At 47.2% G+C, this 13,611-nt stretch overlaps 1 protein-coding gene across 9 annotated transcripts in view; it reads left to right on the plus strand.

Moving 5' to 3' along the window:
- ARHGEF10L (Rho guanine nucleotide exchange factor 10 like) overlaps window positions 1-13,611 on the plus strand; it is a 972,373-nt gene that overhangs the window by 893,213 nt on the left and 65,549 nt on the right. For 8 of the 9 annotated variants that reach the window (XM_069610308.1, XM_069610312.1, XM_069610309.1 and 5 more), the window contains one exon: window positions 1,482-1,624. In XM_069610308.1, the coding sequence (XP_069466409.1) occupies window positions 1,482-1,624 (143 nt within the window). The remainder of the gene's footprint in view (window positions 1-1,481; window positions 1,625-13,611) is intronic. The other variant, XM_069610311.1, reaches the window with a different exon arrangement.

The raw sequence follows: 13,611 nt of genomic DNA on the forward strand, positions 1-13,611 counted from the left end.
TCCCTCTCTTAAAGCTACAGAGCTTAATTATCTGCTGTGCTTGTGCAGTTTCAAATGGCAACTGCTTGTCATGTTCTTTCCTCTGCAGGACACATTTGCTTTACGATCTACTGGTTTCCTGGTGCATGCCTGTCAAATTATTTCCCTTCCTTTGGGTAGCAGCAACCTCTCTACCTACAATGTTCTGCCCTTCTTGTGTTCTGAGTCCCTATCTTGTCTACACACCTTCCTGTCACCTAATCTATTCTATTTTAAAATACACTAATTGTGCAAGGTAATGCCTGAGCTGTTGCCTACTTGTGTAGTGCAAAATAACTATTTTTTGTGCCAGCTGCATTTCCAGGAGAATTTAAAGTGCAGTTTCAAGTATATCCTTTCTCATCTTATAATTTGGTTTCTTCTAAGGAAGGCAGGGGGACTGAGCTTGAATATGCTCTCTAGTCAATAATTGCCCCACTACAGTAGACCGTTAGACGTGCAGCCACGTGTAGGACACTTCTCAGGGGTACAAGGGAGAACAACCGGAGGCCTTCGAGGAGGACATTGTTCCCATCCAGGTGGGATACGACCAGTGCTTTAATGATTGATCTAAAGCAGTCCGGAGGGAGGAAGGGCTTGACGTTCCGCAGGAGGGAGAGCCAATACTAAGCTGCCTGAGTTCTCTTAGCTATGTGTGTCTTAAAGGAGAGGTGTTTGTCGGCGTGGAACAGCGCAGGAGGTGAGTTCAGGCCTGAAGCCCTCAGAGTTCATGGTTGATAGCCAGGTCTGTATGTCTGGGTGTTCAGTGTTGTTGGTGAGGAGTAGTAATTCATACTTGGAGAGGTTGAGCTTCATGTATGCACTGGACATCCAAGACTGGATCAGTTAGAGGCAGGTTTTGAGCCTGTGGATGTCCTTGATGGAGTCGATCTTGAGGTATAGCTGTGTGTCATTGGCGTGTTGGTCGATGTTGTGTGTGGCTAGGAGGGCTCTCAGTGGCTACATATATAGATTGAAGATCACTGGGGAGAGGATGGAAACCTACGGGACTCCACAGGTGATGGGTAACATTGGCGATTTAGAGGAGTCCATCTGAAAATACTGCAGGTGGTTGGCGAGGTAGGACTTGAACCAGCGTAGGACAAGGTCTCTGATCCCCATGCGCTGATGTAGGGTGTCCATGAGCACCTTATCGTCTGTGTCAACCATGCTATGCTTGAGAGGAAAGGCTTTACTGATACGTATAAAAACTTGTAGTTTTTCTACATTTTTTAAAAGTCCCAGGTTACCGAAGAAAACAGGACTGTGTGCCTTCTCACACAGAGCAACAGGAAACTTGAGAGCTCTGGGGAACAAGAGAGGTGAATTATCAACACTGTATGTGGGACCCAAGCAGCCGCAGTGGTGGTTAGGAAGACACTACTTTGGGATTGTTGCTTGTTACGGATGGTGCTGCATCACCATAGCAGGTTGGTCTAACTATTTTCTTACTCTTCTTTCAGAAGACCTTTGGGTGCACGAATCGTCCTCGTGTGTGAAGATCGGTGCATGGCCAGTGAGGTGTCTCCTAGCTCTGGAGGACTGTGTGTGGGCCAGTTGTGGGAACAGAGTCACTGTCCTGGACCCCAGCACACTGAGAACTCAGGTACACCCACACTATTTTACCTTGTATCGCTGTTCATTTCTTAGCCAGTCATTGCTGCCTGCCGTCCAGTTGTTCTTCCCTTCCTTTCTTTCTTTCTTCATTCCCTTCCTTCACCTCTTCTTTCCTTACTCCCTTCCTTCAGTATTTCCACTCTCTTCCTTGCCCAACTCCTTTGCTCCATGTATTGAGTTCCCATTTCTTGCCCTCCATTCACACCACTAACCCCAATGAGCTACTATGTGTAATCTTTTGAAGACATTGTAGGGATTTCAAAGACAATGGGCCTCATTACGACCCAGGCGATAAGGGGTTAATGGCGCCGTAAAAGGTGGCGGCACCGTTAACCCCTTACCGCCTAATTACGAGGTCCCTTTGCGGGTCCCTAAGAAGGAACCCGCAAAGGGGCTTTCGAGGTAATTACGGTATTTGCGGTACCGTAATTACCACCTTTCCCACTCCCATTGAACCCTATGGGGGCAAAAATGGGAATAGGGAAGAGCCAATGGTGAATGGGGATTTACCGCCCCCCCGATCTTGGAATGGGGTGGTAATTCCGCCATCCACCATGGCGCAATCGGTAAAATACCGGCGTCAACCATGGGGCTAATAGCACCATGATTAACGCCTGGGTCGTAATGACCCCCAATATGTTGTATATCATCATTTGTCATTTTCTGAATACTGCTTGCTGCTTTTGTTGCAAAGCTGCATACTAGCTGCATTACCAGTTTGCTGTTTTATATGCATATTTTTTTTCTGGGAGATTAATATGCCCGTACAACGTTATCTGTTTCTGGGCATAGCCGTCCCACTCGGGGTGACTTATGCAAAACAAAAGAGGTGATGGCTGGAAGGTTTGGAATTAATCCTAGCCTCTGGCATTGCTCTGGGCAACCCTCAAGACCATCGTTCTTCAGCCTACCAAGCCATTACAGAAGGGGAAAGACCATATGCCTGTCAGGATTGGTACCACCCCAAAAGGGGCAATCCAGCCCAAACTGCTAGTTCTAAATTCTAAACCTTACAGCCATCACCTCTGTATGTTCACCCGAGTGGGACGGTATGCCCAGAAACAGAAAACGTTGCACAAGCATGTTAATGTCCAGACGTGGGTCCTGTGCCTGCTGGGCCTAGAGACCCAAGCTACTCCTCAATGTTGAGGCCTAACCAGGTTGAAACATGTTTAGGGATGCTTTTGTGGTCTTGTGCAGAAGGGACGTGACCAAGTAGTTCGGGCTCGCCTGCCCCTTTTGGGGTGGGACCAAACCTGATTTGCATGTGGCCTTTCCCCTTCTGTAATGCCTTGGCAGGAGAAGAACAATGGTCTGGAGGGTTTCCCAGAGCAATGCCAAAGCTTAAGATTAATTCTTAACCTTCCAGACATCACCTCTTTTGTTTTGCTGTTGTTCACAGCAGAGCAGATAGACACTTATTCCTGCATGTCATTAGGCCGAGCTGGGGGATATCTAGAGATGGTAGGAGACTCATGATGGGTAGTCTCAGTGCCTTCAACATAGAGAGTTGACGCCCGTTTCTCCGGCAACCAAAGGAGTCATCCCAGTTTGCCAATGTTATAATAATAATATATCTATTGTGAATTAGTTCAAATTGAACTTTACACAATCAATATAAAATACAGAATATATCTAATAATTTAAATTAAGTTAATACCTACATTCAATCTACACATTACACTTTAAATAAACATAAAATTTAAACATATAACATATAAATCCAAGTGCAATGCAATTCATGACTGCCTGAATAAGTAATACAGGTCTCAATGTTGTACATCCTATGCAGCCCATGCATACATAGAGGTACCTGTGGCAGAATAATCACAAGGGACACTGGGGACACTAGGCACACCACACCAGCATCATGAGTCAGGCCGAAAGGCCAAACGGATAGACATCAGAGGAACAGACATCCAGCGTCAGGAATATAAGTCCGGCCCTAGGGAACCACTCTAGAATCCATTATGGCCAGTTGATTTGGTAATAAACTTTTGACTCTAACCCAGACCCTATATAATGCCAATTAGGTCCCAATAGAGTCCGAATTTAAGCAATAGTCCCAGAAGGACTCTCCCTTGATGGTATCATAGTTGCTTACCAACTTTCCCAACAGGCACAAATATAGTGGACCTAATTGAGGGCACATTGTTAAAACATGCCTAGAGGTTTCAAGATGTTCATCCTTCTTACAGATACGACAGTACCTGTCCTTTATTGCAATACCCAGCCGAGGCCCCGTGATTGCTAGTACCTGGAGTTGGTTTGTCCTTAACCTTAGCATGAAATGTCGTACCTCCGGGTCAGGGCATAGTAACCGGTATTGTTGGGGCTTTCTGTATCTATGTATTACATGCGTTACCGCTTCATACCAATTCAGGGAGGACAGACAGTTGTAATTCTGGGTCCAATCCCATCTATTGATTTTATGTATAAAGGATTTTTTTAAATGTATGAATGTTGTGGGGCATTTCTTATCATAGGACCTGTCTATTTTGGTAAAAAAGGACTCATTTAGATTCTTATAGCTGTTACCCTCGGGCGACTTCATCATCAAAATTAGTACTGGCCAAGCTAAGCAATCTACATGTGGAAGTAAAGATAGTATGCCAATGTTATGCTATTGGCTGGAGTATATGAAGCCAGGGATTGCAAGCATAAATAGGGGGCATACAAACCTGCCCTCAGCAGACCATCTCATGGGAAAACACAATCACAATGAATGGTTCTCCAGAGTTTTCAGAGGACTGTTGGTATCAGAAGGACCGGAGCCCTGTGACAGAAGGAGAAAGAAGTTGCTTTACCTGTATCCCGGATTCATCACCTACCTTCTGTGGTAAATATGTGACTAGTCCTGCGGGCAAAAGAGGAGCTTGTGTGCATGGCCCTGGATCTCATTTGGCCTCACTTGCACCTTCTCGTCATTGCCAGCGTAGGCTGTCTGCATTCCTGACAGGGTGATGCCCGCTGACTGCTTTGTGCCCCCAAGTACTAGTCTGGGTTACTGAAGAGAGATGACTAGCGTGTCAAGCCACTAGCTCTACCACATCAAGGCACTACACGCAACCTGCTTAGCTTTTGTTTTTTCCCCTGGTATGCCAATACATGCACCAGGAGAAACCTGGGAGACTGTCCTGAAGTCTGGACCCCGCTTCTGCTGCCACTAAAACACCTGGGCCCGGAACCTCAATTCAGTGGGGATGGGGCTCTCTGCACTAGTACCTGCTTGTACGTGTTCTGTGCCCCTCCCCGCCCCCGCTCCCGTGCCTGTACATGGTTCTGAATGGAATGGGTCTGAGATGGCAGCAGTGACGTGTCCAGACTCTTTTGACTGGGGTGGCTCAAGTGGGTCACTGACTTTTGCAGGGGTGGCATGAAGTATGAACACGCATACACATAATGATCATATTTTAGGATACTGAATGGCAGGCCCCACTATATCACGCGCTTGCGGTGCAGAATGCACTCAACCTTGCGCTGATGTGGTGGTGCCAAAATGCGGATTGTTGACAATGGAGTGGATTCAATTAGCAGGAAAGGCTCCTCAGCTGAAAACAGCTTATTTGGTGCTGCTGCGTCCCACAAGTCCAGCAAGATTTTATCACTACTGCAAAGTTTTTTCACTACCTCGCGCTTTGTTGAAGCTGCTTTGGCGGCATCACCCATTGAGGCCCAAATTGTCTTAGTATTGTACATTTTCTAAAAACAGCACATTTAGAGTAGGGTTTTAGAGTCAGCTGTTAGTTTTCAAAAAATGTCTTTATTGGTTATTTATATTCGGCTGGACTCCTCCAGTTCTGGACCTGGCATCGAATCCATGTTTCATGGTTTTGTCCAGTGCTGGTCATTGGGCCGGCTCTCCGCGGATCCGAGATCCGGCACCAGATATGGAGCCGGATCTCGGGATCCGGCCAGAGTCAGCCGTCCAAGACCATGAACTGCACTGGAATAGTTAAAAAAAAAAAAAAGAAAATCGCATGCGACGGCAGCATTGCCTTTTACTGCGGCTTTGGCACTTGTGTCTAATGCAATGCTGCCGTTGCTGCCGTTTTTTTATTTATTTTTTCTTTTTTTGACAGTAGTGGACATTCCTGGATGTGCAGTACTAGCCTCGCCTCCTCTAGGCCACACCCCCTCGGCCACCCCCTGCCCCCCCCCCCAACTCCTCTCCCCCTTGTGTTGACGGATCCCCCACCACATTTTTTCCATTTCCACCACTGGTTTTGTCGTGTTCCCAAGACGAGCTCGTTCATTCGGTGAAATCACTGCTTATCCCAGTGTGTGATGTCTGAGCTATTCTGTATCTTTATCACCCACAATCGCCTCTTGGGGATCAATCGTCCTGCAGGGGAGCTCACAACCGAAAGCTTCCGAAGGGCACCAACCAGGGCGAGATTCTAGGAGAGGATTCTATTGGACAATGTGGGGTTGGGTGCTGCGGGAAATCTGTCCGGGCAAGGATGGGCGTTCTGAAGATGCCAGGAGTATACCATGGTTATAGGAAGAGTTAGAAAGCCACGTGCACTCTCTCGTCCCCTCCTCCACGGAGATAACACCTCTGCATTCTTATCAACCACCTTATTTGCGGTCTATGATATGTATATGTAAACAATAAATAAATAAATATATGCCCATCTAGCTAGTGTTCCTCTATACCTTTGCACTACTTCTAAAAACACAGAGACATATTCGAAAACCATTGCACCATGACCAGTGCAGTTTGTTATGTTACAAGCACCAGACCAAACATTGCCCTACTGCAAAAAAGATACATTTTCAATGCATTTTTACTTCAGGGCAAAGTTTACCCTATTAGCACTAAGACAAAATGCGCCCTGGTCCAAAAATGTATACAAAATGATTTCTTTATTTTTGCACTAGGTACATTTTTGATCTGGTGCTTCTACCAAGCCAAAGTGCACTTTCATTGTGCAATGGTTTTCTGATTATGTACCTGCGGTTTTAAAAGTAGGACACGAGTTGCCTTAGTGCTAATACCGCACTTGTACAGGTGCAAAGTTTCTGTAATCTGGACCCTGGCGTTCTGTGCTGATGGCGCTGTGTTTGATATCTTGGCATTGGATTGTGTGGTTAAGACCGCCGTCAAATAAACTATGTTTTAGATGCCGTCAAGCGCACGTGGGAAAGGCCACCCTGTGTGCTTGGTTCCTGGCACCCACCCCTGAGCTGCCAGCTCCTGACACTTAGCGGAAGTGACAGGGAGATATTGCTGCTGCCAAGCAATGCATGCTGCAACGGCAGCACAGTCCCTCCCCCACCCCCATCACCGTTTTATTTTCACAGTTTTGCACATAAACTTAGTTTGCATGTATTAGGTCTCGTAAATCTCCCGCTGCGCCCGCACTGTGGATGAATAATGCATGCCCGGGGGCTCTATTCGTTGGCCAAGTTCAGTCTTATTTATGATGCCCGCCGGTTGGGAATTTGCAGCGGCAGGAAAGGGGTGGTCTCCACTGCATCGTGGTTAAGAGGAGATGGCTGCGCAAGGTAGGGAGCAAGCAATGTTTGACTTCATAAAACGGATAAATGAAGTAGCATTGGTGCGTCACGCAGCAGTGACATGAAGATTTAACAAGAGTACAAAAAGACCAGTCACAGAACCAGAGGAATAATAACCGAGAAGCTACAGCAAAGCTGAGGACCATACATCAGGGGTCTGCAACCTGTGGCTCTCCACACGTTTTGCACTACAAATACACAATATTTTCACAAATATTTTCTATTTCTAGAGTATGGGTCTCGGTGTCACAGAACAGTATCATATTGTGGTTGTTGGCAGACTGGTGTCCCCCATAGAGCCCTACTTTTTAAACTTTTTCTTCTCAAATCATGTGAAACTTCTACCAGTCCACTGAAACTCTATGGATTAGAAGGGTATCCAAACTAGTTGTATTAATATACACTATTGATCAGGCTTTTTTTGTGTCTCCAATATTGAACTTGATTGTGTTGAACATCCTCTTGGGCCTATTTCCTTTAGGGGTACTTCACCCATTCTGCCCTTTGCCTCCTTGTCCTCCTCTAGTATCAATGTTGGGTGACATTTGCCGTCTTTGGTTAATGCTCTTACCTGTCAATCTCTCTGTGCTCGGCTCTTATTATGCCACCAGTCCTCACCTCTATTTTGCGCTAGGCTCAGTGCTTTACCCGTGTCCATGTCCCTTTCATGTGCTGTTCCTTGGCTAATCTCTGGCTCTACCTGTACTCTTCTCCCTCTGTGTGCCAACTCCAAACTCAGGAAAAATATATTTTTACTAATATCTTTGCCAGGCCTTGGTTGTCTCATATGAACCCTTCTTCGTTTCTTTGCTAGACACTGGTTGTCTCTCATGAACCCTCCTCCCTTTCTTTGGCATGCTCTGGTTGTCTCACATGAACCCTTCTTCCTTTCTTTGCCAGACACTGGTTGTCCGACATTAACCCTTCTCCCTTTCTGTGCCAGACAACGGTTGTCTCAGATGAACCCTTCTTCTTTTCTTTGCCAGACAATGGTTGTCTTACATGAACTTTTCTCCTTTTCTTTGCCAGACACTGGTTGTCTCACATGAACCCTTCCCCCTTTCTTTGCAAGGCACTGGTTGTCTCACATGAACCCTTCTCCCTTTCTTTGCCAGACACTGGTTGTCTCACATGAACCCTTCTTCCTTTCTTTGCCAGACACTGGTTGTCTCACATGAACCCTTCTTCCTTTCTTTGCCAGGATCTGGTTGGCTCACATGAACCCTTCTCCCTTTCTTTGCCAGACACTGGTTGTCTCACATGAACCCTTCTTCCTTTCTTTGCCAGACACTGGTTGTCTCACATGAACCCTTCTCCCTTTCTTTGCCAGACACTGGTTGTCTCACATGAACCCTTCTTCCTTTCTTTGCCAGGATCTGGTTGTCTCACATGAACCCTTCTTCCTTTCTTTGCCAGACACTGGTTGTCTCACATGAACCCTTGTTTCTTTCTTTGACATGCTCTGGTTGCCTCGCATGGACCCTTCTCCCTTTCTTTGCCAGGCATTGGTTGTCTCACGTGAACCTGTGTTCCTTTCTGTGCCAGACACTGGTTGTCTCACATGAACCCTTTGCCCTTTCTTTGCCAGACGCTGGTTGTCTCACATGAACCCTTCTCCCTTTCTTTGACAGGCTCTGGTTGCCTCGCATGGACCCTTCTCCCTTTCTTTGCCAGACACTGGTTGGCTCACATGAACCCTTCTCCCTTTCTTTGCCAGACATTGGTTGTCTCACATGAACCCTTCTTCCTTTCTATGCCAGACATTGGTTGTCTCACATGAACCCTTCTTCCTTTCTGTGCCAGACATTGGTTGTCTCACATGAACCCTTCTCCCTTTCTTTGCCAGACACTGGTTGGCTCACATGGACCCTTCTCCCTTTCTTTGACAGGCTCTGGTTGCCTCGCATGGACCCATCTCCCTTTCTTTGCCAGACACTGGTTGGCTCACATGAACCCTTTGCCCTTTCTTTGCCAGACGCTGGTTGTCTCACATGAAACCTTCTCCCTTTCTTTGACAGGCTCTGGTTGCCTCACATGGACCCGTCTCCCTTTCTTTGCCAGACACTGGTTGGCTCACATGAACCCTTTTCCCGTTCTTTGCCAGACACTGGTTGTCTCACATGAACCCTTCTCGCTTTCTTTGCCAGACACTGGTTGCCTCGCATAGACCCGTCTCCCTTTGTTTGCCAGACACTGGTTGGCTCACAAGAACCCTTCTCCCTTTTTTTGACAGGCACTGGTTGTCCCACATGAACCCTTCTCGCTTTCTTTGCCAGACACTGGTTGCCTCGCATGGACCCTTCTTCCTTTCTGTGCCAGACACTGGTTGGCTCACATGGACACTTCTCCCTTTTTTTGCCAGACACTGGTTGTCTCACATGAGCCCTTCTTCCTTTCTATTCCAAGCTCTCATTGTTGCCTCTCATGTGCCCTGCTTCCCCTCTCGGCCAAGCCCTTGTTGCCTCGGGTGTAACCTTCTTTATTTGCTAGAAATTGGTTGCCTCAAGTGTGCCTTTATTCATGTCTTTGCCAAACTCTTGTTTCCTCACGTGTCATTCTCTCTTTGTCAGGCACAGGTTGCCACACATGTGCCTTCTTCCTTTCTTTGCCAGGGTCTGGTTGCCTCACATGTGCCTTCTTCCTTTCTTTGCCAGGCTCTGGTTGCCTCACTCGTGCCCTCCTTCCTTTCTGTGCCAAGCTCTGGTTGTTGCCTCACATGTGCCCTTCACCCTTTCTTTGCCAGGCTCTGGATGCCTCACATGTGTCCTTCTTCCTTTCTTTGCCAGGCTCTGGTTGCTTCACATGTGTCCTTCTGCCTTTCGCTGCCTTGCTCTGGCTCGTCTACCTGTGCTTGCCCTCCTCTTTGTGCCCGGCTGTGGTTGCTCTGTCTGGGCGCCCCTTTCTCTCTCGCAGCTATAGCTTTTGGCGCGAAGCGCATCACGTCGTCCACTCTGGACAGTCATTCCAACTCGTTGGCAGGTTTCCTTTGCAGCGTGGTTGTTCTTGATGCCTCCGGGAAAGAGGAGGAGGGATTGAAGAGGGGCGCCTAGGGAGGGGAGAGATGTGGAAACAGGTAAATACGTTTCTAAAAAAACTCACAGGAATCAATTCCGTGCGCTTTCGTTCTCACTTTTAATTGAAGACTGCAGTCGCCGATCGGCCTGGGGGAAAAGGAGGGGGCAGGGAATCCGGGCTGTCCACTTTGCTCGCTTCCCATATTCAGGCTGCCAGAGCGTTGATTTATAAAATGACATGTTGAAGGGGGGTATATGATGAGGGAGGGAGATTTTCAGCTGTGTGAATTGGTATCGCAAGCTCTGGGGAGAATGCATACGTTTAACACCCCTCCCCATCACAGTCATTTAAAGCGGGTTCATCTTGCAATTAGCCCCGTCTGCTTGCAGTGGAGCGTTTCAATATTTAGTTTGTCTGTATCCACGTCATTGCTGGCTGAGCTGCGGAGGTGTACTGCGTCATGCTTCTTCTCTGACGCGCCTTTGCGCCCTGGGCCCGCGCAAGCGACCTGCCCTGTAGTTCTGTTCATCTTGGGATGCTATACAAGCCGCTATGTCTCCCAAAAGGGGGGTGTGGGGTGTTAAAAACGAGAACACAGACAAATGCATGTCGTTTTAAGTAATACCAGGCAGCTGTGTGTAAGAAGTATACACATATGTGGAAGCCCGTAGGCCGAGTGCTTCTGACGTCTGTTCCACTTGGTGCCCGGGACAAGTCCCACAATGTAACCCATAGGAGTAACACCGTTGGGCTCTAGGCTTCCTCCACCCCCCTCCGAAAGTCTGGGCCATACTGGAAGGGGCCCCTTCACCTTCAGAGCCATCATAAGCAGAACTACATCCAGATGATAAACGGAAAGTGCGCTCTGCTCAATTACATTCATTTTGTTTTCAGCATTGCCTGTCTCAGGCATGAATTGTTAGGCAATTCACACTGCAATGGGTTATTCCTACTGCAAGACCCAGCCCCCCTCCCGCCCCCTAGGTTGCATTTGCTCCCCAGGTTGCTAACCTACATTGCTTGTGTGGTTGAGTCTGGTGTTTGTCAGAGCAGTGTTTAAGGAGTGTGGGGAGTTGTGTTGGTGTATCTGTGGTGGGTTAGTGTGGTTTTAGGAACATTTAGTCTAGGCATTTGTCTTTGGTTGGTGTACGTTCCATTGTGTAACCTATGTTGCTTTGCTGCTGGAGTTGTCTGTCGGAATGTCTCCGGTTAGGGGATGCTATGCCACGTTACACTATGCCACGCCAAAAATTCAGGGCCAACACTATCTAGTGCGTTTTCTGGGCCCCCCTTCTGACTGTCCACAGACACTTCGAAGACACTGCGATTGTAGCGCCACTCAGTGTTACCTCAGTTTCTAATGCAATGCAGCTGGGTATGCATAATTAACTACCTACTGACAAATCAATCCATGCACAGCATCACAACCACAGTAGTACCATGTTTGCAGTAACCATCAAAATGTACATTTTGTATTTAAAACAGATCATGTTTTTGGGCAACGACACTGGCCAAATGGGCACTCAAAAGCACCAATGGTTTCAAATTTGACACTGTTTCCCTAAAACATTAATTTGGGACAACAGGAAGGTAGCCCCTCCCCTACCATTTGATGTGTTAACCCCCACCCCCTAAAGTTACAGTCAAGTTGCACCCCTGAACCTGTGGAGTAGAGGCGCGGCCCTAGCCTAATGGGCATGGTCCCTAAACCAATATTGAACCGCTCCATGTGTTAAAATAGGGGCAGAAAATGGCAGTTTAGCCAAAAAATCACAGCAAAAAGGCTTTGGTTCTGCCGCCGCAATCCATGTAATGGATGCGGTGGACACCTCCGCTCCCCTTAAATGGTATAATGGGTGCACCTTTACCCGGCACGCAATTTCTTTTTTTTTACAGACAACTTTTTTGCTGCAATTTTATTACTGCACACCTCTTGAACTCCATGACAATCAAAAATAAGGCAGGGAGATTTGCTCCCTTTGATTGTACTGTTGAGCTTCGGAACACTCATTTGCATGGCAGGGTACCTTTTCGTGGGCAGCCCGTATTTTCCTATTCAAGATCAAGCCCCTTCCTGCTTCACCTCCCCTATGCAGATGTCCATCCCTTTCTCAATTGAACAAATGCTAACAGCGCCGTGAAATTAATGGGAGGCCCTGGACTTCAGTGCCATGCGAAAACTATCCACTAGGGGTCATGTGTCACCATTGCTCTCCTTCAGAATCCTAGAATCAGTGGATGCCAAGCTTCTACTGAACTTGATTCCCTGTTTTACCATAGTCTGCCTGCTCCCGTCAATACCAGGGACATAGTTATTCTCCCACTGGACAAAGGGGTTCACTGGTGCAACAGCCATGGCCGCCGACTTTTGATCTCTGCTACAGGGGTGGGGGAGCAATGTTCTCTATTATGCACATATTGAATCTTTAATCCTAAAGTGTTCCCCACTTTGTTTGACTTACAAACTGGTCGCATCACGTTTTACCAGCTTTTTTAACCTTTTGCTGCAAAAAAATAGATGATGGGTTTGAGTCCGGCATACAGAAAGGGGAGGTGTGTGGCATCTCCCCCTGCATTTTTCTGTATAAAATAAAGCAGCACAATGCGGTTTTAACCTGTTATTGTCGAACAAACGTCACAGAGCCAAGCCTAATTGTACAACTATACCATGATTTGTAACACAGTTGTAAACACCTTAAAGTAGTTAGTTAACGCTTGCGATTCATTTTTAAGCTATCTAAGGGAGCGTATAGGTACGTTGTTTTGTAGCACAGTAGGTGTTACTATCACAAAAGCGCAGATGGCCAAGCCAGAATTCTAATGTACACATGCAGATTGCAGAGGCTGAATGGAGCGCTCTCTCTCCCCCTCTCCCCCTCTCCCCTTCTCTCCCTCTCCCTCTCTCTCTCTCTCTCTCCCTCTCTTTCTCTCTCCCCGTCTCTCTCTCCCCCTCTCTCTTTCTCTCTCTCTCTCTCTCTATCGCCCTTTCTCTCTCTCCCCCCTCTCTTCCTATCTCTTTCTCCCTCCTAGCTCTTCCCCCGCTCTCTCCCTCTCTATCTCTCTACCTCCTCTCTCTATCTCTCCTTCTCTCCCTCCCTCTCTCTTTCTCTCTCTCTCTCTCTCTTTTTCCCTCTCTCCCTCTCTCTGTTTCCTCTCCCTCTCCCCCTCCTCTCTCTCTCCAACTCTCCCTCCCTCTCTCTCCCCGTGTGTGTGTGTATGTATGTATGTATATATGTGTATATATATATATATATATATATATATATCAGGCGCCATAGAATAACCCTGCCAAGCTAGGAGATATAAATGTTTTCACTTCAGTTGCAAAATAGTAATCTACATATCTACGAGCTAAGTATGTGCTTAATATGAGAATTCAAAAGCCCACCAAAGTTAATTAGGTGGGCAAACCACTTCCCACTTTCCTGGACTTATGTA

Source organism: Ambystoma mexicanum, chromosome 8 (genome assembly GCF_040938575.1).
Source record: "Ambystoma mexicanum isolate Mex_15411 chromosome 8, UKY_AmexF1_1, whole genome shotgun sequence".
In the NCBI taxonomy this organism is placed as follows: domain Eukaryota; kingdom Metazoa; phylum Chordata; class Amphibia; order Caudata; family Ambystomatidae; genus Ambystoma; species Ambystoma mexicanum.